The following is a 25,325-nucleotide window of genomic DNA, read 5'->3' on the forward strand; positions in this document are numbered from 1 at the left end:
AGTTGTGTTTTACAACATTCCTCTGTCTCTCCCTCCTTCAATACTGTCCACTAGTGCTCACAGTTGAAATCTAACAGCTTCTAATTGGTCTTTATAGCTGTACTTTTCACAAACGAATGTAAACCCTATTTTGTTCTATTTATGTCACAATTCCTTCAACATGTTAGATTCTATATCAAATGTAACTAATAACATGCTTATAGTAATTAATGTGATATAAAATACGTAGAGTGCGTGCTTGGATGTAACAGAGGGCCAGATTTATCTTATCTTATCATGTTAAATAGATAAATATTTAAACCTTTAAACTAGTGACACAATGTTTATGTTGCTAATGTAAATAGTAGTCGCATATGACATTTTAATCATTACAAAAACGATCCGAAAAATAAATTTATATTGCATAAACAGAAACTATATTAATTGTTCAACATAAGTAAAGTTCTTTTTTAAAGATCTGATGTATACAACAACGAGATAGCCACGTTATATGTTGACAGAGGTAGTCAGTTAAATTTTTCATGTGTTTAAAACTTCAACAGATCTTTCACACACTTATTTAGCTTTCCAGTTACAATTAATATCTTTCATCATCCTCTGTTCAAACAAGGTAATGTTCAATAAAATTTTTCTGGGTTTTTGACCGCATTGTCATTATGTAAAACTACCGACGTTTCGGTCACTGTTGCAAGTGATCTTCATCAGGGTGTTTTTCTAAGCAAGACAAGTTACATGACTGTTACACGACATACAGTATCTATTTCATTGAGAACCGCAGTATGTCATATTAGAGACTAAGAAGGTCACTTGCAACAGTATCGAAACGTCGTTAGTTTTACATAATGGCAAAGCGGTCACAAGCCCAGAAAAAATTTTACTGTCTGTTACAATGGACGCGGAAGCCTATGTTTATATTTAAGATAATGTTGTAAATCAAATGGTTACCTCTAGAGTTGCCAAAGATACAGCAACTGCGTAATCGGCAAGTGTTACTTTGTCTCCCGCTAGCCATTGTTTGCCGTCCAGCATCCTGCTTAAGGTGTCTAAGCCATCTTTCATCTTGTCGGCGTCGCTCTGAGGCACAGGTTTGCCATAGAATAGTGGTGCCTGTGGGAAAGGTATGAAAAACGTAACAGTGCTTAAAGTGTTGTTTGTATTTAGGTATTCAAGAGAATACATAACTCGAAAGAGTAGCACTCATCGTTATACAGCAAGAAAGGTACAAATGCTAGGGATTATTTTAGTCGTTTGTTTCTTTTTAAGTGATACTACTAATCTCTCACACTGTTGCATGGTCTTTTAATTGAAAGAGTAAGTAATGGTGGTGGTGTACTTCTCAGTGACTTTGAGGTGATGTGATACTAGCTCAGCTAAAGCTCTTTTGGGCACGTTATGAGCAGTTACATAAGTAGGGGACCATACGAACTTTCCTTCAGCGATTTCATTCTTACCGACAGGGTGTGCAAAGGAAGACTCGCATTTCAACATATGCAAACAGAGAGACGCAACTCTCAACCGTTTTCGAGAAAATCGAGTTTGAAAATTTTAGGCTTTCTTATTTTGTATAATTGCTGTTGGTCAAGGAGTCTGCAGCCAAACAAGTAAGTGCTTAGTTTCATACATGAGAGACCACTGAATCGAATCTTACTGCCGGTACATATCTTTTTCCATCTTCATGTAATTCTAACAGCAAATTTATTATGACTGTACAAATTATCAATATCTAATGATTCATTCATTAAGTTCGTAATCTTTATTTTGGAAAAAGGGGAATACACATTTTTTAGTAAGAAGATAGGATATAAAAACGGGATACGCAAGAACTTTCAGTCAAATCAAAATATTTTTTCATGATATTATTGTACTTAGATTTGTGAAATGTATAATGTCCAACCCATGGAGCACAGCACGAATCATTTTCATGCCGATCACAGAACCACAGAAAATAATAATTATTGCAACATAGCAGCAGGTGCAATGAAAGCTGAATTTTTTCGTGTGCATGTTTTTTTTTTTTCAGAGGCTTCTGTTGTAAAAAAAAAAAAAAAAAAAAAAAAAAACTTAATTTACATGCACAAAAGGTTCTTCGTCATCAAACAGACTCGTCACGTATCACACATATCTGATGTTAGAATGACTGGGAATGAAAAAAAATAGCACTGCAAACGTGTTTCGAGCCACAGATCTCGTGATTATGAAAGTAAGCTAATATTTGCTGTGCTGCGGAGGAACACATTGTATTTAACAAACCTAACTGCCACATAGGTAGTATCAGTATGTGATACTAAAGCCAAGAATTAGATTCAACTGAAAGAAATGGTATATCTGTATGCGTACAACATTCCGCACTGAAACTAACCCAGAGACAGTCGAGAGGATAAATGCTACTCCGCACTACTGTATGTTGTTAAAATTCTCCTCAACTTTCACAGACGGCAGCATATACGGCAGAGTGGTACTGATGAGAAATTTAAGATTCTTGAAAAACCTTTCACTAACTAAGGTAGCCCAGAAATTCTCCAAGAAACCTACCAGTCACTCTTTGTGTGTCTTTCTGTTTAAGTCTCGTAGCGACTCTCTTGAAAGTACGAACATTCAAGTTTAACCGCGCATCAGTGTCGATATAAAGCACCACACTGTGATTAGTAGAAAAATTAGGGCAAGCTCAGCTTCTTTCAGAAAACTTCGGAAATTCACGGTGTATGTGGTTGGATGGGGGTTTGTTACTTGCCCTTTCCGATTTCGAGTTCAGATTTGTAATCAAACTGTCTCCCCTGGATGCTTTCTGGATTATCATTTTGACGGAAATGGCAGAGCGGTTTTCCGAATGAATCTTCCGGTCAGCGTCTCTTCACTACATATTTTTGCGGCCAGGTGGACCAGTGAGGTTTGCATTACGGCTCTCAAGAGTAGAAACAGATCATTTCCAGAGCGTAAAAAGGCTGCTGTGATGAAGTCTCCGATCGATTTCCTCTGTTACACATTGTTTCGAATCATTTGACCAACTGGCATCCAAACAAAATCGTAAAAGTGTTCTGATGTGTGTGAATTCCTAAGGGACCAAACTGCTGAGGTCATCAGTCTCCAGACTTACACACTACTTAAACTAACTTACTCTAAGAACAACACACACACCTATGCCCAAGGGAGGACTCGAACCTCCGGCGGGAGGGGCCGCGCAATCCGTGACACGGCGCTCTAAACCGGGCGGCCACTCAGCGCGGCCAAAATCGTAACTTGGGTCGGATGCCGGTTTATACAGCGCTGTTTCACGTAGTGGGCGGTATTTGGATCACCACTTGTGGATCCTAAAAATACCTTTGACACTCTTGGGAACGACAAAAAGTAACAATAATTCACACCATGGTAGAAGTATTTGTACTAAACCATTTTCATTATGCTTTTGATCAATAATGACCTAACACTGATTCCTGCTTCTCTGGGAGAGTATTTCAACTGCTAATAATTGGGTATATAAATTGTCAATCGTTTCTTTACACAGTGCTTCACCAAATAAGTTTAGCTGTTTGTTCTAACCTGTATAGGTTCTCCACTTTTGGTAGTGTATCAGTCTTCCTTTGACTCAACTGTTCCTTGTTTTCTAGGTTATACCCGTACACCCTGTCTCACAACCTGTAATGATATTTGAGAGAAAACGTAATGTTTTCACGTTGTTCGGTCACAACTGTGAAACAGATGAACAAGTGACTACATGATTACGAAAACAAGCTCTTTGCTGACGCTGACACATGAAAGTGGTCAGATGGTCCAAATAAATATGTTGTAGTGGCAACTTACAACAGTAAAAACCGCTTTACTGCACCTCCCTCAACAGGATAGAAAAGAAATTCCAGTTTATTTTGTTTTCACCCTGGTACAGTACATAAATTAAAAAGACGGACGTGCCATTCGGTGGACCATACCTGGACAGTACACTGCCCTTCGTGCTAAGCGTTCATTAATATCATTGAAATTAGTCTAAACTTCAAAGTTTGCTTAGAATACTTCGCACTAATAAAAGTTATATTGGTTATATGTACCAAAACAAAAATTAGATTACATTTTACAAGACACAGAGAAATAATAATTCGATGGAAGTCTGTGGCTAACAGAGGAAAAGAGAACACACTTTCGTAAACCATTATTTGACTATAACAGCTGTGGAAATATTATATCATTGGATTTTACCCCCAGTCATACTCGCAAACAATATACTTCAAAAAGGCTGCAACTTTGGTGACGTTTCTAGTCTTAGTTCAATTGTGAAAGGTTGATCTCTAAATAGATCAAATATATTCTCATGTCACCTCAGAGGCCTATACATACCAAAACTTCGTCACTAACATGCAGTGTGCGTTGACCTGAATTTTCTGTTATGAATAAGGGTGGGAATTTTACGGTCAGAAGCAGGTGAAATAATGTTCTCATTAGTGAGAGCACTAAAATTGTGATAGATATGGGTAGGGGAACTACTAAAATGCAGTAACGCTCTCTACAAATTATTCGGGCTGTTACGAAAGTACGAACGAGGCTGTAATCGGAATCTTCTCTAAAGCTTGTTTTTGTTAGTAAAAGCGAAATCTTGTACTTTCTCTGTGTTTCCTTTAGAGTTTGCAACCAAGTACTGTCGGTTATTATTAAAATAATAGAAATTCATACAGTGTCTGAATGTTAATTCACTGAATACATGTGCTGTGGTTGAGATCTCAGATAGAGCAGAATAAAAACCCGTAATTATAAAATAATTGCTGAATTAAAATGCTTCCGCAACAAGCTAGAGAGAGAGAGATAGACAGATAGACACAGGGAGAGAGAGAGCAAACTAATTGTACATAATTTTTGTTAGCTACCTTGTATTCGGTGTCTCGAAACTTTGTCTAAAGGCTGTAGATAAGTACTGATATAATAAATGTATAAACTTTCTGCACTTCAATCTTTGCATCATTTGAAATATATTACGCTGTATTTTATTTACACACTACAAAAAAACTAGTTTGTTAACGGCAAAGAATATGTGAATGGATACAAAATATCCATCTTTCCTCAAGTTAGGTACTTTAGGGGTTGAAGAAGGATAGTGTATTAAAAGGTGATATGGGTAAAAGGTTGTAGGCTACACACATAAGAAATATTGCTAAGAAACCTGTAATAGTGCAGACTCACTGTATCACTGGATTACGTGTTTTTGGAATGTGGGTAGTGCATCGTTTCGAAAGAAGAGAAAAGGCAAATTTTTGCAAAACCTGAACAGTATTGCATCAGTCTTTGTATCGTAGATTAGGTTAACAAACTGTAATGTATACTGCAACGGTCACCAAAACGAAAATCTCTGAAGTTGAAGACCAATAACAGAGCGTCTGAAGTATGGAATTACCGAAACATTACTGGATGAAATGGAAATGAGCGTTTGGCGTCATTGGGCGGGAGGCCCTTAGCGGGGCAGGTCCGGCCGCCTTGGTGTATTCAACGCCACATTGGGTGATCTGCGCGCAGGATGGGGATGAAAGACGAATTGATGATGAAGACATCACAACACTCAGTCCATAAGCGGAGAAAATCCCCGACCCAGCAGGGAATCGAACCCGGGCCGGTAGGACGGCAATCCGTCACCCTGACCACTCAGCTATCGGGGCGGACATTACTGGATGAACGCATAGCTTTCATTTCTATCGATCTTGTACATGAGAAACGACTTCTCTTTGTTTCGGATGCTTCATACAAACTGCGAAACCTCCTAGCATGTGAACTGAAGAGCCACATCTTTGGAAGGCAAGAGGTTTTGTAGCGTCTATACCATCTATAGTAGTAATTATCGGTCACTGTCAATCTTTCACTATGACGATGTATGTATTTAATTGGGAAGAGAGTTGATTACTTATGAAACAGCTGTTTTCCCTCCTAAATAAATGAAAGGTGAAACTTTCCAAATTACTGTCAGTTTTATACTTACACACACAGCCAATATTCTGTTGTACAAATCTTGATCGAAGAACAGTCGCTGATCGACGAGAACACGCCTCTGTAGGTCAGCTGGATAGAGCGAATCGGTCTTGGCGTATTTGGAAACTAGATACATCGCAATTGCACGGCTGTTCCATAAAAAAGAAATGTACGTTACATACCGAACACTGCAAGTACATGAAACTATTAACTATATTGCAGTTTAAAATTATTGTAAGGTGCAGCAGTTTAATTTACTGAAACTAATGCTAGTATAGCCGCCGCACTACACTTAATCACAAAGGTGAGTACAAAGGAAGCAGTATTTTTCAAAAATCCTTTTTTTGTTGTAAATATGTGGCAAAAAGTTGTACCGCTTAAAGTTGTACCTCATTCTGACACAATATCTTCCAGGTTCAATGCAACTTCGCCGACATTTACAAAGAATCTGAATTCCTGTACAAAGAAAATTGGTTGGTTGGTTGGTTGGTTTGGGGAAGGAGACCAGACAGCGTGGTCATCGGTCTCATCGGATTAGGGAAGGATTGGGAAGGAAGTCGGCCGTGCCCTTTCAGAGGAACCATCCCGGCATTTACCTGGAGCGATTTAGGGAAATCACGGAAAACCTAAATCAGGATGGCCGGACGCGGGATTGAACCGTCGTCCTCCCGAATGCGAGTCCAGTGTGCTAACCACTGCGCTACCCCGCTCGGGAAAATTGGTTGGAGCACCTACTTATCAGAGCGGATCTTCAGCCATATGGGCATGGAACTATTACTTGTAGTAACTACAAATGGATGTGAAATAGATTCTAACTTGGAGTGCTTTATTATCTTCACAATCGCATTGACCTCATGGAGTCGCGCTTTAAGTTGGAACAGAATATCTGCACATAGAAATCCATTTCGTTTGGTGCCCACCGTAGCATGTTGAAACAACACTAACATTTTCAAATATTGCAGCGTTATCCACTGACACTCAACAATTTTCCATTATGATGCCTTTCAGCAGCTGCAGAGTTTTACGTGTCCAAAACGTGATGTCCTACTACCCAGGGAAGAGTACCAATCAGCGACTCACATCGTTTGTGAACTTCAGAATGAATTCGTAGACATGCTGCAGGCAACATGAGGTCATTAACATCCTCGACCTTAATTATGCTATGAATGTTAAAATATTTCACTCGTTTCCTACGCAGGAACCTTACCCAGGAACCTAACAACAGGACGCTGCGCACCCGTGAAGCAAGTTACTGCACGAGTTTCTATACTGTTACTTGCCAGTGTTTGCTTATCTAAATGATGATGCCACATCCGACATAATCTTCGCACCGTGCTTACGTATTTAACGGCTGTCAATGACAATTTTTAGTGTTATATTTGTTTTGCAGCTGTCGTTTCACTCATCCTACGATGTAAAATCCGTCTTATGTTTTGGTCTTCTCTGACAGGCTGCATTGAGAATTCACGCAACTTAATCTTTGGTAATTATGGAGATTTCCTCGGAAGGAGAGAGGTAACAAGAAAAATTTCCGTGCGTAAAGTCTCATCAGCTCGTATAATAATCATTATTTCATATTAAATTGGTATCATATTCGAAGCTCCATTCAACAGTTTCGTGATCCCTAAATTAATACTGTACAAGCGTAATTTAAGTGGAAGCAGTTGAATATGTCACAAGTTGTGGAACAACTTTCTAGCATCAATTACTTTATTCCATTATGAGTCACAGAGGTAAAATATGAAATAAATGGTGATAACAAAAACTTTCTCTCTACTCATGTGCTAACACGTAAGATCAGTACCAACCTCTCAGCAATGACTAAACCATTGTCGTCTATTGTAGGAACAGTGTGCTGTGGGTTTTTCTGCAACAAAAAGAATCAACGGCATCCATTTAACAAAGAAACATTAATTGTGTACACTTTCTCTTATTTACATTGATTCTTTCATTTTCCAAAAGTAAACAAATAAAAATGATGGTGTATATAAGTGAGGTAGACTAGTGCTATATTTCCATTTAAGATATAATTTCGGAAAAGCAAACCATGGGTACGTAACCTAGAATATGACTCCAGAAGTGCGTTTCGGTATACATGCTTCAGATTCTAAGTCTTCTTAGTTAGAAAACACATATTTTTTCATATGTATTGTACAGATTAATGGAATCTTTTAATCGATATTACATTTTATTTTTCAGTACTTCAAACATAATAAAAGATTGTACTTCATACAATGTTGACGAAAAAAATAATCTTAGTGTTAATGAACAATTATTCTGATAACTTTTATGATAACAAGAACAATAATGTTTTGCAGCGCTTCATCAAGTTTTGGGCAGAATACTGCTTTTTTTAACTATTATAGTCCGACTGAAGTTAATATAGACAAAAACTGATGGATTACCTTAACCATTTCAGGATTTTTCACTCCGTTTTCGATGTCCCTTACATCCACTTTTTTGAGATCCACTCCAATCACACCAGCTACTAGACGAACAAGGCAACATGGAGGACTGGCGTCGTGGTTGTACAGAATTATGGGTGACATCTTCGGATCTGTAAAGTAAAGTGGTGATTTAGAACGTTAATATCCCGCGAACAAGATCTCCAAGCGAGTACAAACACATTGTGCGAACGTCAGTTTATTTCAGTGGTTATTGTAAATGGTGGACAACAGTGTTATCGGTATCAAAACTCAACGTTAGTTGCGTTCCAACACTTCTTATGCCGCTGCTGGTGAGTTGAAATGAGGTACCTAACTTCTGCTGCAACAAACTCGAAGTCTAATTGGTTTGTCTGACTGATAACTGAGATTAACTTTCTTTGGATTATCACTACAGTCAAAGACAGTTTATTACAACAGTAAATTAAGCAAATATGGTTCAATAATAACATGTAACAAGACAATGGGATACACATTTGACGTGAAATGTCGTAAATCCGAACAGAAGATATACCAATATATTCAAGATACTCCAGCAGCGGAAATATTGGGACAAAAATTAATATTGTGATCACTGCAACAAATCATCATCCGAGAAGCATCCGTAAAAAGCTAGAACTCATCAACACCACCACCATCACCACCATCATCATCATCATCATCATTGATAATAAGGATTCGACCTACTGGCCCTTCCATCCTGAAAACTTTTCATCCCATCCTTTTTACAGGGATGGCTACAACGTTCTCTTCTCAGATGATGTGGAAACGCAATTTCAGTGGTTCTATTGTTTTCCCTTGATTGAGCATCACCCCTCCATCATTTCCAAATGTTAAAAACTAATGTTTCCAGACAATGGAACTCATGTAAATGGCTTTAGGAAATAAACAACAGGTCAGAATGATGCTGATCAGGAACTCTCTGCAGGTATGATATAACTGAGCTCTTATTTGGAGTTGTACGTTGTTTGTATCAGAAGTCAGATACAATGTCCAAAAACAAAATGGCTGCGTACGTTCACTAATATGTACTGTAAGTAAGGATTGGAATATTAGAACTGGAATATAGGACTGTTAGTCACACCAGACACAAATACGATGACAAAAACCGTATGACATGATATATTAGGAAGTTTAAAGCATCTATAGCACGTCAACATTCTGTAGGTGCTGGCTTAACAGCAGTTAATGTATGTTTCATGTTCTATTTTAAGTGGCTTTGTTTATATCACTGCCAACTATCAGTCACACCTATTATTTTTGTAGCCAATGTGGTTGCATAACAAAATAGTATTAGATGGAGGAACAAAATTTTTGAGCTGTCTGGAATGACATCCAGGCGTACCCCACCTGCTCGGTATGCAATGGTTGTTTAACAAGTGTAAACCTTCTTGGGCACCGGAACGCAATCAAGCAGCACATTTCCACAGTCTACGAGTGAGACCTTCAGCAACACCTGAATCAGCATCATGATATCATTACAAAGAAGGCCGAACAGTATTTTTAACTGGGCTGCTTGGCATTACCACACATAGATTCTATGCACGAATGCCTTCCAGGTTGCAAACCTTCCATAAAATAACGCTCTGTAGCTTTCAAATTAAACATTATTCCAGGAGAGAAAGCTGACAAGCATGTAGAACTGGAGTACATTTCGTCACCCATATGGCGGAACCACATTGTCAACCACTATACAGCATTGCCCTTCCTTTCACACACACATCATAGTCTTGTCATTCTGTCTGCGTCACTGATACCGACGGAAGGCCACCTCTGTTAGTTGCAGGATGACCTGTTAACATACAACGGAGTGTGTGTCCAGTTTGAAGTCTACTTCCTCCAGTCTGCAGACGTCTGGGAGTTATGGGAGTGGGGGCTGAAGGGGGGGGGGGCGACTTCAACTCTGGGAGCTGCCATTCATGCCGACCACGACTGAAGATGAGGACCACGCAGATCTTCCAAGGTTGATGAACTAAACTATCCGACAGAACTATTCTGTCCTGTTACAAGCTGTTCGACTTGGGAGGAGAGCACCTGGGGCCACCCCTCTTTAGCAGTGTGTGTACTACGTTTTTGGCTGAATTCTGGGACGGCCTCCATGTCGCTGTTTCGTCTTCAGCCTCCTTAACATCATGACCACAGTCATCGGAGGTATGCGGATTTCTGGAGGCAAGCCTATGTGCAACTACGCTCAACGAGAGCGACTGAGCATTTGCCAGACGTCCACAGTCACTCAAGGCTGTAGGATTACACTGGTCGCCACTTCACCTTGCGCGAGCCGGCCGAAATGACGGCAGGCAACACCAGGAGCTACGACTGCAGATTCCAAGACAGGCGCTGACGCACCATTCAGCGAGTTTCTGCGACGTGAACTCGGGACGGTTGTTTCAAGGGCGCGTTCAGGAGGAGACTGTTACCAAAAAATGGATGTTAATTTAATGCTTTCTCATTGACGTCTTGGGTGTGACACAGATCCTCACCACCGCACCTCCACTCGACCAGCCTGAATCCACATCCAGCGAACCACTACAGTTAGGAGCTGTTCAAGTCGGCTGCCGCCGCCATATAAGAACCATGACTCCACATCAGCAGTCATCTTCGACATCAAGTTTTTGTATGTCCATCCCTCTGAATGGAGTATTGAGGGATTTCGGCTATTCACTTGGAGAATTCGCTGGCTCATATATTTGGAAGTTCTGTTTTTAATCGTTCTCCAGTTCTTCGACTTTAAATAAACTCCATTATTTTTCTACATCTCAGTAAACTTCTTTTGGAAATTTGTGTGTGATTAATTCTCTATACCTCTCAGCACTTCCACTCTCCTTCTGTTTACAATCCCATATCCTCATCACTTTCTTGTGTTTTCTATTTACCACACAATGATTCATTTTCCATTATCCCACCAGTAATCTATGGCCTCCCTCTGCAGTCACACTTGGAATTACCTTCACATTTGTTACTTCCTCTCCCTATTCCCTATCTACTAGAATATAATCAATTACGCTCTTGATTCTTCTCTATTCATAAACCAGCTGTTTGCTATTTTCATTCCATTCCTCTGGCACAAATCCAGGAGTCTTTCCCCTTCTTCATTTCTGCCTCCATATCCAAAACACCCCAACACTTGCTCAAATACCTTCCCGTCTTTGCCTACATGTGCATTAAAATCTCCCATCACTACATTAGCACTCTCTATATGGTTCTCTAACTCTTTTTCAAACTCCATCTTCTCTTCTTCGCTACATCCCACTTGAGGTGCTTAAATATGGATAACTTTTAGTGTTTCTTTTTGGAACCTCAGGTTTAAGTTATTGATCCTGTCTGATATATATCTCACACTTTCAATACAGCTTAGTAAGTTCTTATTCACCATCACTGCCACACCATTTCTTCCAAACCTGTTATTCCCACTCCCGTACAGTTTTCCTCCTCTCAGATTCTTCCCACCTTTTCCCTTCCACTTCGTTTCGCTAAATCACAAAATATGTCATTTTCTCTCTGTTAGTACACCTGTCATTTCTTCCATTTTTTCATTGAGGGTTCATATACTAAGGGTGCCAATATTTAGGTTATTTTTTAGTCCATTTGGTTTCATCTTCTTGTACTGATGAAAATTATCAGGTCTTCCATCATTTGCACCAGTACCTGAAGAAGCAGTGGGGTCAAATCCTTAGTGGTTCGTTCTGAGGCTCGTTTATTTTTTGAAAGCAATATATGAAGACTTTCCTAATGGCTTGCTATGCTTAACACAGGAAAGGATTTTCTGTTGGGGTTGTCTCCCTTAGCCTTTGCAGTTTCTCCTCCACGACAAGGCAGTGGTTCCCTTCTCATTTAGTCTCCAGAAAGAAGGGTTGCCTGATCTTCCAGCTACGCCGTTCCGAAATCCGTAACCCTGGGCATTGGTTCCGTGTTATACCCCACGGGATTGGGCCCTTGCCTGAACTCAGCCATCCTATCACTCCGGCCATTAGGATGCCCACCTCCGCGACGTGGATGCGCCAGACAGGAATTACCCCAGTGGAGGAATAGGGAAGGGGACCCTACATCACGGGGGAGCTGGGTTAATGATTGTGTATGTTGCCACAATCGAAGGGTATTTTTTCTAAAATTTTTGAAGCTAGATGTTTGTACAGTGTGTGTGTGTGTGTGCGTGTGTGTGTGTGTGTGTGTGTGTGTGTGTACCAGACTGTTTATGCTTGAGATCAAGTTTCTTTTGTCCTGTGCAGAAACTTCACAGAACTTTGCTGCATTTTGTTTGCATGCTGTAGCTGGGATATTTTCTGGAGAGTGTCCGCCAGACACGCTGTCTGCACTTCGTCCATCTTTTGAATCCTAAACCCATTCCACACAGCCATGACTAGCTAAGCGTTTACATAACGTCTTGATGAAGCACACCAGAGATGTTGTCTTTTTTGTTGTTTGTTTGTACGTAATCGGACTGTTCACTAATCTTACAAAACGTAAGTGACAGAAAATCTTCTTCCACCATTTCAGTGTTTTCCGACAATAAGGATAATAGCTTGACAGCTCGTCAGTGCTGTCTACTCCGTTATACGCTTGCTTAGTCTATCACAACATCTGGTTTACGTCTGTCTACTTGTCGTTCTTTACTTCTGGTACTAGTTAGAGTTCAATTTTCTCGGTATTTGGTTGGAAAACAGTACACATACCTGGTTCATTTCCGTTTTACAGCAAGTAAATATTTCTTCCTCCAAAGCACCATTTCCTCATTCCTAAGCTTCACAGTCTTCATTTGATTAGGTAGACCCTTACTGTTTAGCATTACAGTACCTACACCCAAAGTTTTATGCTGCAACAGATAGTCCAACACAGCTGGGCCTGTGCACGACCTGTACATGTAAATGTAATGTGCTTTCCCAAAGCAATCTCCACGCAACCTCCAAGTATAGACAAGGCAGATCTATCTCCACTGTTTGGTTTACATGTGTAGATTTCACAATTCAAAGCATAACTTGTTGAGTCACACAGTACAGAAAGTCTGATTCCTTATTTAGTTGCTTTGTTTTTTACATAAGCTCTAAATCCTCTTCTGCAGCTGAAGGAACATATGATAAAAAAGCTGAAAAAGGGTCTTATTTTGTTCAGTGGCTCATGTCCTAGCTAACTTAGTTTTACGAATTTCGTGTTGTCGTTCAGGTGCAACATAAACAAAATGGAAAAAATATGTCTCTACTCATTATCCTGCTTGCCCATGAAGGATATAGAAATCCACCCTTTGACCAACAGTCACTTATTTTTGGTAACTTCACTACACTCATACGCGAAATAATTGAGAAAAACAAGTATGTTTCATTTATTTTTACTACTGACCAATGACGCCACATAATCTTATTCATTTCATGAATTTTTAGGTCTGAATACCTGTTTGTTTCAACTGTTGTTATCTTTATCATCTCATTACTCAAAAATTCTGAGAAACATTCCAGTTCAGTACAGTTCTCATCCAGCTGCAAAGTCGCATCACTACCAGTACTGCACACTGATAAATCAGGCTGGTTGTCAATTCTGGACCAGTTGCTCACATCTACACGTTGAGTTCCTTTCAGAAGGACATCTTGGCATATAAAAGACCATACTCAAGTTAGAGAAGTCGTAACTGTACAGTGATATTAGATGGTTAGTCGACCAGTGATGATATTAGATGGTTAGTCGACCAGTGACAGGCCTGTAACTTAGAAAAGCTCAATTCAAGCAACCGAAAGCGGTTGCTGCAGTCGTCCAAACAGGCCCATGGAAAGAATTTTCATTGGTTATTTGGGTCCGTTACCATGTACTCAGGCCAGTTACAGGTACATTTACGGGGCCATTTATGCTTTCACTACGTTTGGTTGGCTATGTTCTAGTAGGGAGGTGACTACCAATATCAATGTCAAACATCTAAGTGAAATATTTTCGCTGTTCGGTCCACCAAAGATATTGGTCAGTGGCAATGCTCCTACCTTTGCTTCTCCAGAATTTTGTTTTTGTTTTTGCCCTGGTGTCACCCACGTGGCAACAACACCACATTACCCTCAACCTTCTTTTGCTGAAAGATTTATCGGAACGTAAAGACAGCGTTGATCACGTTCCATGCCTACGCGAAAAACAAATTATTGTGGTTTTCACCAAGTGCGACATGGTCGCGTATACAAACAGTGATCCAATATTGTCAAATGTTTTTTTATTATAGTCTTTGATCACAATATCAATTCTTCAGACGATGACCGGTTTCAGTCCGTAATAACCATCCACAGATCTTTTTTACACCATGTCCTTATGGCCTTATAATGCTGAATCGACACCTAAGTCTACTGCCTTTTTGCCTTACTTAGGAAGCGCTTCCAACATGATCGGTCGTATTTTACGGAAATACGATGCGAAATGTGTTTTCCGAACTCCATCCAAAAATAGAGTGCTTTTGGTTTCTGTTAAGGATGATCTTCGTTTGCGTAAGGCGGGTGTATATCGCTCTCCTTGTAGCGCTGTGGCATGGTATATGTTGGTCAGACTATCAGGACCGTCGAGGACCCCTGTACTGATCATAAACGGCACACACGATTACAGCAGCCAAGTAGGTCTGCTACTGCCGAACTTTGCTCGGGTACTGGTCACCATATGTTATATAACAATACCGAGATTTTAGCATGCACGTCCAGCTATTGGGGCAGTGTTATTAAGGAGACTGTTGAGGTTAAATTAGCGAGTAATCTTGTAAACAGGGCTGGAGGTTTTTGTTTAAACTCTGCTTGGAATCCTGCTCTCTCCGTTGTCAAAAAACAGCGGGACAGAGTCAATGTTACATCATCTGCTGGTTTGTAGTCTTTGACTACCGATACCTCTGACTTTGGCCATCTCTGGTGGCACTAGTGCTCAGTGTGTGTGTGTGTGTGTGTGTGTGTGTGTGTTTGTGTGTGTTATCTTTCCTGAATTACTCCAAGAACAGAGGTTTTAAATTTGCCTGTAGATCGCCAAGGCACAAACTGCAACGGACAGTCCGTTGCAGTTTGTGCCTTGAAAATGGCGGGGTGTATTCCCGTCGAAATATCGGCGGTCACTGTAAATACTACCTGACTGAATTCCCGTTTGGAAAGTTAAACACTTGTGAGGGAAAGATAGGGAAGAAATCGAAGCTTTAGTGGTTAGATTCACAAATCTGTTCAGTCCGAAAGGTCCGTTACCAGTCCCACCTGTAACGAAAAATAGGATACCAACGAGAAGCAGTGCCATATAGCGTCCCAGAGCATTTACTACCACAAGATGGAGGAATTCATCAAACAGCAGTTAGCTGATGGAATCAGTGGACTTGGTGACAGTCTCTGGGATGTGAACATTGTCACTGGGTCCAAAAAACCAGCTAATGGTACCAAGAAATACAGGTTCTGTAAAGATTATTGATACCTCAATGCAAGGACTATCACTGATGCATACTCCATCTCTTGTATTACGGAAATACTAGGCTCAATGTAGATAGTTCTCAAGAGAGTGGCTACCACCAGCTTGAAACAGTTCCAGGAATCCGGCCGAAGACAGCCATTACCACACCATGTGTTCATTGCAAGTATTGTAGCATGCTGCCTGGAATGAAGAATGCAACGCCTACATTCCAGAGGCTACTGGATTTAGTACTTTTGGGATTAAAACCTACAAAATGTAAGGTTTGTCTTGATGACTGAGACGAGGCACGTAGGGAAAGCAGTTACCGTTGGTTGCACAGTAAATACATACACTTTATTGAAGGATATAATTTTTTGAAACAACATTTTTTTAAAAAAAATGACTGCAACACATGCTACACTGACGGATGAAGGCCATATTAAATGAGAATTCAAAATTATTTGTCGACTGAAAGCCACAAGCAAAAGGAATAATTTAAACAAAATACCATTTTTCAACAATTGACACAATCAGACCAAATATAAAAGGGGAGTAACCCATAGACAGTGTTCCAAGGACCGACATGAGAAAAGTCCTTACAGCTGCATAAGTGGTGAGACAGGCAGCCAAGCGTTATGCTCATACAACAGGATGGCAACTCAAACTAGGGACAGTTTAAACGCCGACCAACCCTCTTACCAAATCCACGTAACATCTGATAACCAGTACAACGATGGAATAATTCAGGCGAGGGCGAAGGGATGGACAGCACTGCGTCTGCAGAATCCGGCTTTTGAAACACCGAAAGGCAGAAGGAACCACTCCACAAATGCAGTACGTGGACAGCGTTAAAATAACTGCTCATTCAAACACACTAGATACACACAGACTCGCGAAAACAATCCCACCAACAACTCAAACAATACTAAAACCAGTCACTGTGGAACAACAAGCACGAACCACAAGTCGATACAAACACACAGGGCCCAGAAGCGGTCGGAAGAGACGTCATACGACGAGACGACCGACCGAACGACCAACCAACGGTCGTTCCCGCTCAAGTCAGGCAAGGGAAAGGTGCCAATATGAATCGCCGACTGACAGCTTATCGCCACGAGATCACTTCCACGGACGGACACACACACACACACACACACACAAGTGAAGGTTGCTCTACTCGAATGTAACGAACCATTCAACTTAAACTCGCTGAATACGGACCTCGACGTGATCGTGCACTCTCGCGACCACATTCTTCCACCGGACAGTGCATGTATCGCAAGCTGTCCCGGCGAGTACTGGCGCTGTGTGGACCTCACTGCTCCATCCGTCCTCAGCCAACTCCTCACACACGACGACCCGGAGAAACTAGAGGTCACTCCAAAGGCAGTACCACAGTACTTGTTATCGATAAGCGCTGCTGCTGCCACTAACGGACAGACAAGGCTAGTAAACGTAGTGGCGCCAGTGAACGCAGTAAGGAAACGAGAGGTCACGATCCGAATACACGACACCAACCTGTCAACGGCACAAACGCGAACCGAAGCACGGCTCCATGACATAAAGGTATTTTCAAAGGATATGGAAGAACATGGAGACAATTGTAAGAACGTTCGTATTTCCTTACTCCACGCAAGGGTTCATTCGATCAACTGATGGGACCAATATCGTAGTTGGTTGTGTTTTCAGTAAAACTGTCGGTAACGGGTAACGTCCAGTGGCTTATGCATCTAGGCAGTTGAACAAGGCAGACAGTAACAATTCCACAACAGAGAAGAATTTCTATGTGTTATTTATGGTGTTACCTATTGTCGGTGTTATTTGTACAGATTAATGTTTAACGTAGTTGCGGACTGTGCTTCTCTTAAGTGCGATTAGAAGACCTGCCAGTAGGTTGACATGGTGAGTACTGAAACTAAGCGAGTTCAATTATGAAGCGTTGCACGGACTTCAGAAAAAGCACACAGACACAGACGCACTAAGCAGGAAAATGGGAGCTCGGAAAGCAGCAGGTGAAAACTTATCAGGGTGGCAGAAAGCACAAGCAGAAGACGTAGACTGTCGGGTATTTGGGTTGCAGCCACAGTTTGAGATGCAGCACAGCTTGCTATGCAGAAATACAAAATGTGGACCACGCGTGGCAATTCTCTCATGTCTTATAAATGGATTATTATGACAGGCACATGTCCATAGGTTAGCAGGTCATGGTGGATGTAAAACAAAGGATATGCACTTAGCTGAGATGTTTTTGCGAAGAAAGAAAGATGTTGAACGGCACATGAAAGATTGTGTGCTATGTTCACAAAGTGCTGACCTTAGTCAAAGGCTATTCCATTGCGCGAACTGCCAGAAGAGCTGAAACCTTTGAAATGCTCAATTTGGATATCCTTTGACCATTTAAAAAGACTTCACCGGGAAATAAATATATTCTGACAATGATAAGCCACTTTCCCGGTTCGTAGCAATGGTAGCGATTCCGGACTAGTGAGCAAGCACAGTGGCAAACGCGATGGTTAACGACTGGATATTAACATTATGCCTTCCTGATACTGTAATTACAGACCAGGGTACAAATTTTACGTCAGACCTGTTGAAAAAGTTCTGTCGCCTGCTTCTATCCGAAAACTTCTCATTAACCTTTTCCATTTACAATCAAGTGAATGTACCGGTAGGGTTCATAGCTTAATTTCTAAAATGTTTTGTCATTACATAAATAATCATCATGATTACTGGGACACGTATCTTCAATATGGTTAAGAGAGGTTTAGCAGGAGGTCAAACGCATGATTATGGAGGCATTCTGACGTCAGCAATGGAGAGATCAATGTACCGGGAAATTTCCTCTGAATCAAGAGGGCCAGTGGATTTTAGTGACAAACCCTTACACATTGAGGGGCATTAACGTCCATACCAAGCGACAGAGGTGACTGAAGTTGCAGCTTCCAACGAGGACTTGTATTTCGCATATCAGTCGAGTCAAACCATTCAGCAGAACAGTACATGCTTTGCTGCAGATTCTGTCACCACATGTGGTGCAGAATAAAGTGTATGTGAGAGCAAAGCAGCCGTTACATAAAACACAGCTCGCCGTATGCACTAAAATCGAGTGATCGTTGCACAGTATTTAGTTCCTTTTGTCTAAATTTGTATTCTAGTCTTGTTATGTTTGAACCATTGGGGTTTGTACTACCATCTTTTGGGGGGTTTCTTATTTTGTACTGATTATTATATTATACCCTAGAATTTCCCTTATGCACTAGTATTTCAAATCGGGGAGTGGAATTGATGAGAAATTCCTTTCTCTCACGTGGTGTGCCAGCACATGCCGCTAGGAAGAATTTGGTAACGTTACTAATACTTCACAACATTCAGAGAAGAGTAGTGGGTGGATTTTAGCATCAACCTGGAGTTATGTTCTCAAGATAACCAGCTATTCTGTTAACAAATCATCGATGGCCTCTTAGATTGAATTTCAGTGTACGCAAAATGAGAAACGAGGCGCACAGGTTGGAACACACCGTTATTAAACTTTAGGAAGAAGCACAGAGAAAGAGAATTTTAGAGGAAGTTTAGGAAGAATACCGCGGATTACAAATCTCTTACGTGAAAAGAAGGGAACAGTGGAAACAGGTGACTGATCTGACCCGAAAGCGCTAGATCGGAAAAGGAGAGGATGGGTAAATGCAGACGGTAAACTGTTGAAAACAGTGTTCTGAACATCAAACAACGAGAATATTCAAACTTTAAACAAGATGGTCGAGCAGACGAAAACGGTAGCAGACGCTAGTAAGACCAAGGTGGAAAGATATACCAGCAATTAGCAAACGTAGAACGGGCTGAACTGAATAATACGACGATGCCACGAGAGTTAACAAGAGGGTTTACCAATATGCACAAAGCATCAAGCTAAACGTAAATAGTGATTTTGAAAGGGTAAAAGACTAACTGCATACGCTGGGTGAGGGACTAACTGTAGCCAGATTGTTACGGGTTTGAACAATATAAATGATGCAGTGCTAGAAGCGTCTATATTGCAGGAAGCTGTTTGCCTCAAGAGAAACTGAATTCTACGCTATTGCCGCCAAAGCAGTTTCTAGTCTGGCTGCAGAGAACAGTAAAGGATTTTATAACTTGACGATAAGTTTGGCTTCAGAAAAGGTAAAGGCACCAGAGAGGAAATTAGCTTCAGGAAAGGTAAAGACATCAGAGAGGCAATTCTAACGTTGCGATTGATAATGGAAGATAGACTAACGCAAAATCAAGCACGTTCACAGGATTTTTCGACCTGGAAAAAGCGTTCGACGGTGTCAAATGGTGTAAGATATTCGAAATTCGGAGAAAAATAACAGTAAGCTACAGGGAAGGGCGCTAATATACGGTATGTACAAGGATCAAGAGGAAAAAATATGAGTGGAAGCAAAGAATTAAAAAGGGTGTATAGCAAGAATGTAGCAAGCAATAACGGAAACAGAAGAAAGGTTCAAGAGCGGAATTAAAATTCACAGGATATCGATCATACTATTCTCATATGACATTGTTATTTCCAGTGAAAGTGAAGAACTGCAGGGCCCGCTAAATGGAATGAAATTTCTAATGACTACAGAATGTGGATTGAGAGTAAGAAGACGAAAGTAATGAAAAAAAGCAGAAATGAGAACAGCGAGAAACTTAACATGATGATCGGTGATCACGAACAAGACGGAGTTAAGGAATTCTGCTACTTAGCCAGCAAAATAACCTATGACAGACGAAGCAAGGAGGAAATAAAAAGCAGACTATCACAGGCCGTCTTGGTTGGTTGATGACGAAACAGAGAGGTCATTGATACCATCGGATTAGGGGAGGATGGAGAAGGAAGTGGACCGTTCACTTTCAAAGAAACCATCCCTGCATTTGCCTGAAGCTATTTAGGGAAATCACGGAAAACCTAAATCAGGACGGACGGAAGCGGGTTTGAATTGTCGTCCTCCTGAATGCGAGTCGTGTGCTAACCACTGCGCCACCTAGCACGGTACTACCACTGGCAAAAAGGCCATTCCTGGCGAAGAGAAGCTTATGAGTATCAAACTTAGGCATTAATTTGAGGAAGAAATTTGTGAGAATATACGTTTCGATCTCAGCATTGTATGATAGTGAAACATGGACAATGGGCAAACCAGAACAGAAGAGAATCGAAGCATCTGTCATACGGTGCTACAGAATGTGAGGGGTCCACTTATACATGGAGTCCGATTTTGTAATATAATTCATGAAAAATGACCTGAAACGATTGTCGTATGTAGAAGAGTTTATATTTTTGACACCGCTGAACCAAAGATATTACCTGAGTGGCAGAAACGATTGTAAGAAGGAGCGCGGGGAGCGCAGTAGCAGTTGCCGTTGCACTCTGTTACGTAGGATTTAAGACTTAAAGCTAGTGGCTAGCTGTGAGATTTTAGTTGTTGGTCTATGGGCGCAGCATAATACAGTTTTTATAAAATGAAGTGACGAATGGTCTGTTTGTGCTAACACAGATCACGTAAATGTTAGGTCGTAGTTATTTCTATAAAAGTGTAAAGTGTTGGTTCAAATGGCTCTGTGCACTATGGGACTTAACGTCTGAGGTCATCAGTCCCCTAGAACATAGAACTACTTAAACCTAACTAACCTAAGGACATCACACACCTCCATGCCCGAGGCAAGATTCGAACCTGCGACCGTAGCAGTGGCGCGGTTCCAGACTGAAGCGCCTAGAACCGCACGCCCACCGTGGCCGGCGTGTAAAGTGTATCATTAATTTGTAAGGCTATAAGATTATCAACAATTGCAGTGATACTGATCGTTAACAACACTGATCATTGTCCATGCCAATTAGAGAAGAGTAATGAATTGATAACGTAACTGAAAGGAAAGCAACTGGAACAAATTTGTAAGGTTATGAAATTTCTAACTATAGTTTTATGTATGCTGCAACGCAATGTGGATTTTGCTAATTTTTACAGTACTGGCGCCTGAATGTAGGAACCAAGTGTTTTCCATCAGAGTTAGTGTATAGGTTGATTAGATATACTCGATTTGTAATATTTTGTGTGTTTTGTAATCCTGATACGGAGAAGTTAAATTCTGGAATCTATTTTGTCAAACGATGTCAGACTTATTGTCATTGTAATAATACAAGTGTTTTAATGACGACTGTAAGTGATAATTGTAGAACACTTGAGAAGTTCACTGGCTTTGGAGTTAAAGTAAAGTGTTTCACATCAGATTTTGTGAAGGTGAAACTTTATTTTGAAAACAGTTTTCAAACTGAAGCATTTGGTCTCAGAATATCCCCTCATCAGTACCTCATCCTCTTCCATGTCGTGTTTATTTGAACCCAATGAATATTTTTTTGCCGAAATCATTTTTCGATCAGAGTCAGATAAATATTAATTTGCCAGAATCAGAAAAGTGTTAATGGGGGCAGCACTGCACAGCGCTGAGCCAATATCCAATATTTTCACTGAACATTTGTAAGGTTATTCATTTATCAACCAATCTACTGATATTTTTTGTGTGATGCTATTTTACTGTCGGTATTGCACTTCGCTGTGCCAATATTGATTATTTTCTATGCCCACTGTGGAGAGAACAAAATACCAAGATCCCTTCCGATGCAACTTTAGAACTAAGGAAATTTTATTTCGTTGTTTATTTGCAAAGGGAGTTTTATCAGTTTATTGCGCAGGGCCATAGATCTGGCTGCTCACGAGAACGAGTAAATTTCTGGGGGTTTATTTCATTATGAAAATTGCGTATTGGTTTTGCAGATTAAGTCAATTTGTTCAACAACGCATCACCCAGTAAATATGCATGACACAAACATTACACATTTCATATTCATTGGCAAACAAAAACACAAAATCTTTGTAAAGAACGTTACAAGAGGAACATTGAATATTAGATGGGCTGATAAGGTAAGGAATCGGGAGGTTCTCCGACGAATCGGCGAGGAAAGGAATATACGAAAAACACTAAGAAGAAAAAGGATCAGGGTGGCAGGACATCTGTTAAGATGTAAAGGAATTATTTGCATGGTACTACAGGGAGCCATATAGGGTAAAAACTTGTAGAGAAAAACAGAGATTGGAATACATCCAGTATATAATCGAGGACATCGATTGCAGGTACTACTCTGAGGTGAAGAGGTTGGAACAGGAGGGCAGATCGTGGCGAGCCGCATCAAAGCAGTCACAAGACTAATGCCTCAAACAAAAAAGGTACAGCACGTAGCGGAACCAACGGAAGACATTTAGGCGTTGCTTTTTCACAAGTCAGGAGTCAAAGGCAATTGGGGTGGTGCAAGGTTGCACGCGTCGGTACTTTATCCAGTATTACGCTTGAATGCCCAATTTTGTTGTATTATTGTACACCCCTAACCAGTGGGATGGGGCACAGTAGGAAAGTAGGTACGGGTAACCCAGTGAAGTGCTAATAGTTCGCAAAGAGTATGCCTTAAGTTCTTTGGAAGAGCTGCGGGGATGACAGCAAGAGAGAATCACGGTTTGTCCAACCAGGTGCTCGAGACTAACATTGTGGAGACATGGCTTAGCCACAGCCTGGGAGGTGTTTCCGGAAAGAGACTTTCATCTGCAGAGGAGTGTGCGTTCATATGAAACTTGACATATGACTGTGGCTAAGCCATGTCCCCGCAGCAAGCTTTCATCCAGGAGTGCTAATCCTGCAAATTTCGCCTGAGAACTTGTGTGAAATACAGCTGTGAGCAGGGATCCTGCGTCGAGCTTACGTAGCTCAGTCAGTAGAACACTTGCAAGTGGGAGATAAAGGTCCCGAGATCGGATCTCTGCGTGGTACTTCTGCCAGCAAGTTTCATATCAGCGTACCCTCCGTTGCAGAATTAAAGTTTCATTGTAGGAACGTGTCATATGTAACACTCCGTAACGAATGTTCTTCATATTAACTCGGGAAGTTCAGTATCCACTAGTTTAAGGGATAAACATAGAAATCAGACAATGCATGGATCTATTACACTGTTCCAACAACCCTTCATTTACATACTCATGGAGGTATTTAAGATTCATTTGGAGAGAAGTGGATACAAACAAAAACTTGTCAGTTCTGACTCCACTTTGTTAATACTGATTCACAGGCTATGATCCCAAAATATCGCTTCGTGGACACAGCACTGTAGGACGGAGTAAAATCTCGATGTAAGGTAATCTCAATGACGAGCTACTTGTTAACTGCTTTTGTCAAGAGGCAGTTGATACTGCGAGTTATTTATGTTCCAAAATCTATTTTATGGTGTATCATCAGGGGTACCAATAATAACTTTATCCCTGTTAAGCTGTTTACGATTTCTGAGAGTAGAAGTTATCATAAGATTTCCTGCTTTTATCAGTCCCCATGAGTTCGCTATTCTTTTCAAGAACAGGTAACTTCTCGGAATTTTGAAGAACAATAAGTCTTATGACTATGGTCATTTTCCCTGTCATGTGTTGTTCCATTGCATAATTCAGTTTCCCTGATGTTTTCTTCTTAATTTCACCAATTTTCTTCTTAATTTCGTTAACAACCGCCCCAGACGTTGACGTCTTATTTCAGGAAGCCATTCAGTAACAATTTCTCTTAGTATTTCACTACTTTTAACCCTCAAAACGCCTAATTTCATTGTGTACTCGGAACGCTTCGGCTTGTTTGATACTGACCACTACCAATAAGGATAAGTGATTTAGGCTTTGGACTTGGAAACTGGGGGGGGGGGGGGGGGGCATCGATTCTCGTTCTGATATTGGTTTGTGAAACTTCTGGACAGATTAAAGCTGGGTGCCGGCCCGGGACACGAGCAATGCTCTTACCTCCTGAGCTATACAGGCACGATCCTCATTCAGAGCCCTATCTTGAAAACTATTGCAAGCAATTAATTCATGTGCCCACTTGGCCTCTTAGCAACAAATAACCCTGTGCTAATAACAAGCATCAAAACGGACACAGCGATTAGTGAACACAAGCTTTTTGTAGCGAGACTCAATATTTTTGTAGCGAGACTGAATACCGTACCTCCAAACCCTCCAAAAATAAACGAAAAATTCGCATATTCAAAAAAGGGATAAAAATTTGGTTGACAGCTTCCTGAGAGACAATCCCCATTCCTTCCAAACTAACAATGTAAATGTAAACCAGAGATGTGACTTGAATTCAAAACAATAGTGTCGACAGCAATCGAGAGGTTTATACCAAATAAATTAACAGAGGACGGATCTTATCCGTCACAGTACGTCTCCCACCGTACGCAGGTCAGATCACCGTTGCAGAAACAACGAGAAAAGCATGACAAATTTAAGGGAACGTAAAATCTCCAAGATTGGCAATCTTCTACCAAGCTCGAAATTTAGCTCGATTTCAATGCGAGGTGTTTATAATAGTTTCAACAACGAAACTTTGTCTCGAAACCTGGCAGATAATCCAAAGAGATTCTTGTAGTATGTAAAGTATGCTAGCGACAAGATACTATCAATGCCTTCTATCAGCGAAAGCAGTGCAAATATTGTCGATGATGGTGCTGCTAAGGCAGCGTTGCTAAACGCA

At 40.8% G+C, this 25,325-nt stretch overlaps 1 protein-coding gene across 3 annotated transcripts in view; it reads right to left on the bottom strand.

Moving 5' to 3' along the window:
• LOC126457151 (glutathione S-transferase D7-like) overlaps positions 1-25,325 on the bottom strand; it is a 137,481-nt gene that overhangs the window by 13,873 nt on the left and 98,283 nt on the right. For all 3 annotated transcript variants that reach the window (XM_050093223.1, XM_050093222.1, XM_050093224.1), the window contains exons 2-5: positions 8,346-8,497; positions 7,749-7,807; positions 5,951-6,089; positions 946-1,107 (exon numbers count right to left, since the gene is read on the bottom strand). In XM_050093223.1, the coding sequence (XP_049949180.1) occupies positions 946-1,107; positions 5,951-6,089; positions 7,749-7,807; positions 8,346-8,489 (504 nt within the window). In that variant the 5' untranslated portion in view covers positions 8,490-8,497. The remainder of the gene's footprint in view (positions 1-945; positions 1,108-5,950; positions 6,090-7,748; positions 7,808-8,345; positions 8,498-25,325) is intronic.

The sequence above is a fragment of the Schistocerca serialis genome, chromosome 2 (assembly GCF_023864345.2).
Source record: "Schistocerca serialis cubense isolate TAMUIC-IGC-003099 chromosome 2, iqSchSeri2.2, whole genome shotgun sequence".
NCBI lineage: Eukaryota > Metazoa > Arthropoda > Insecta > Orthoptera > Acrididae > Schistocerca > Schistocerca serialis.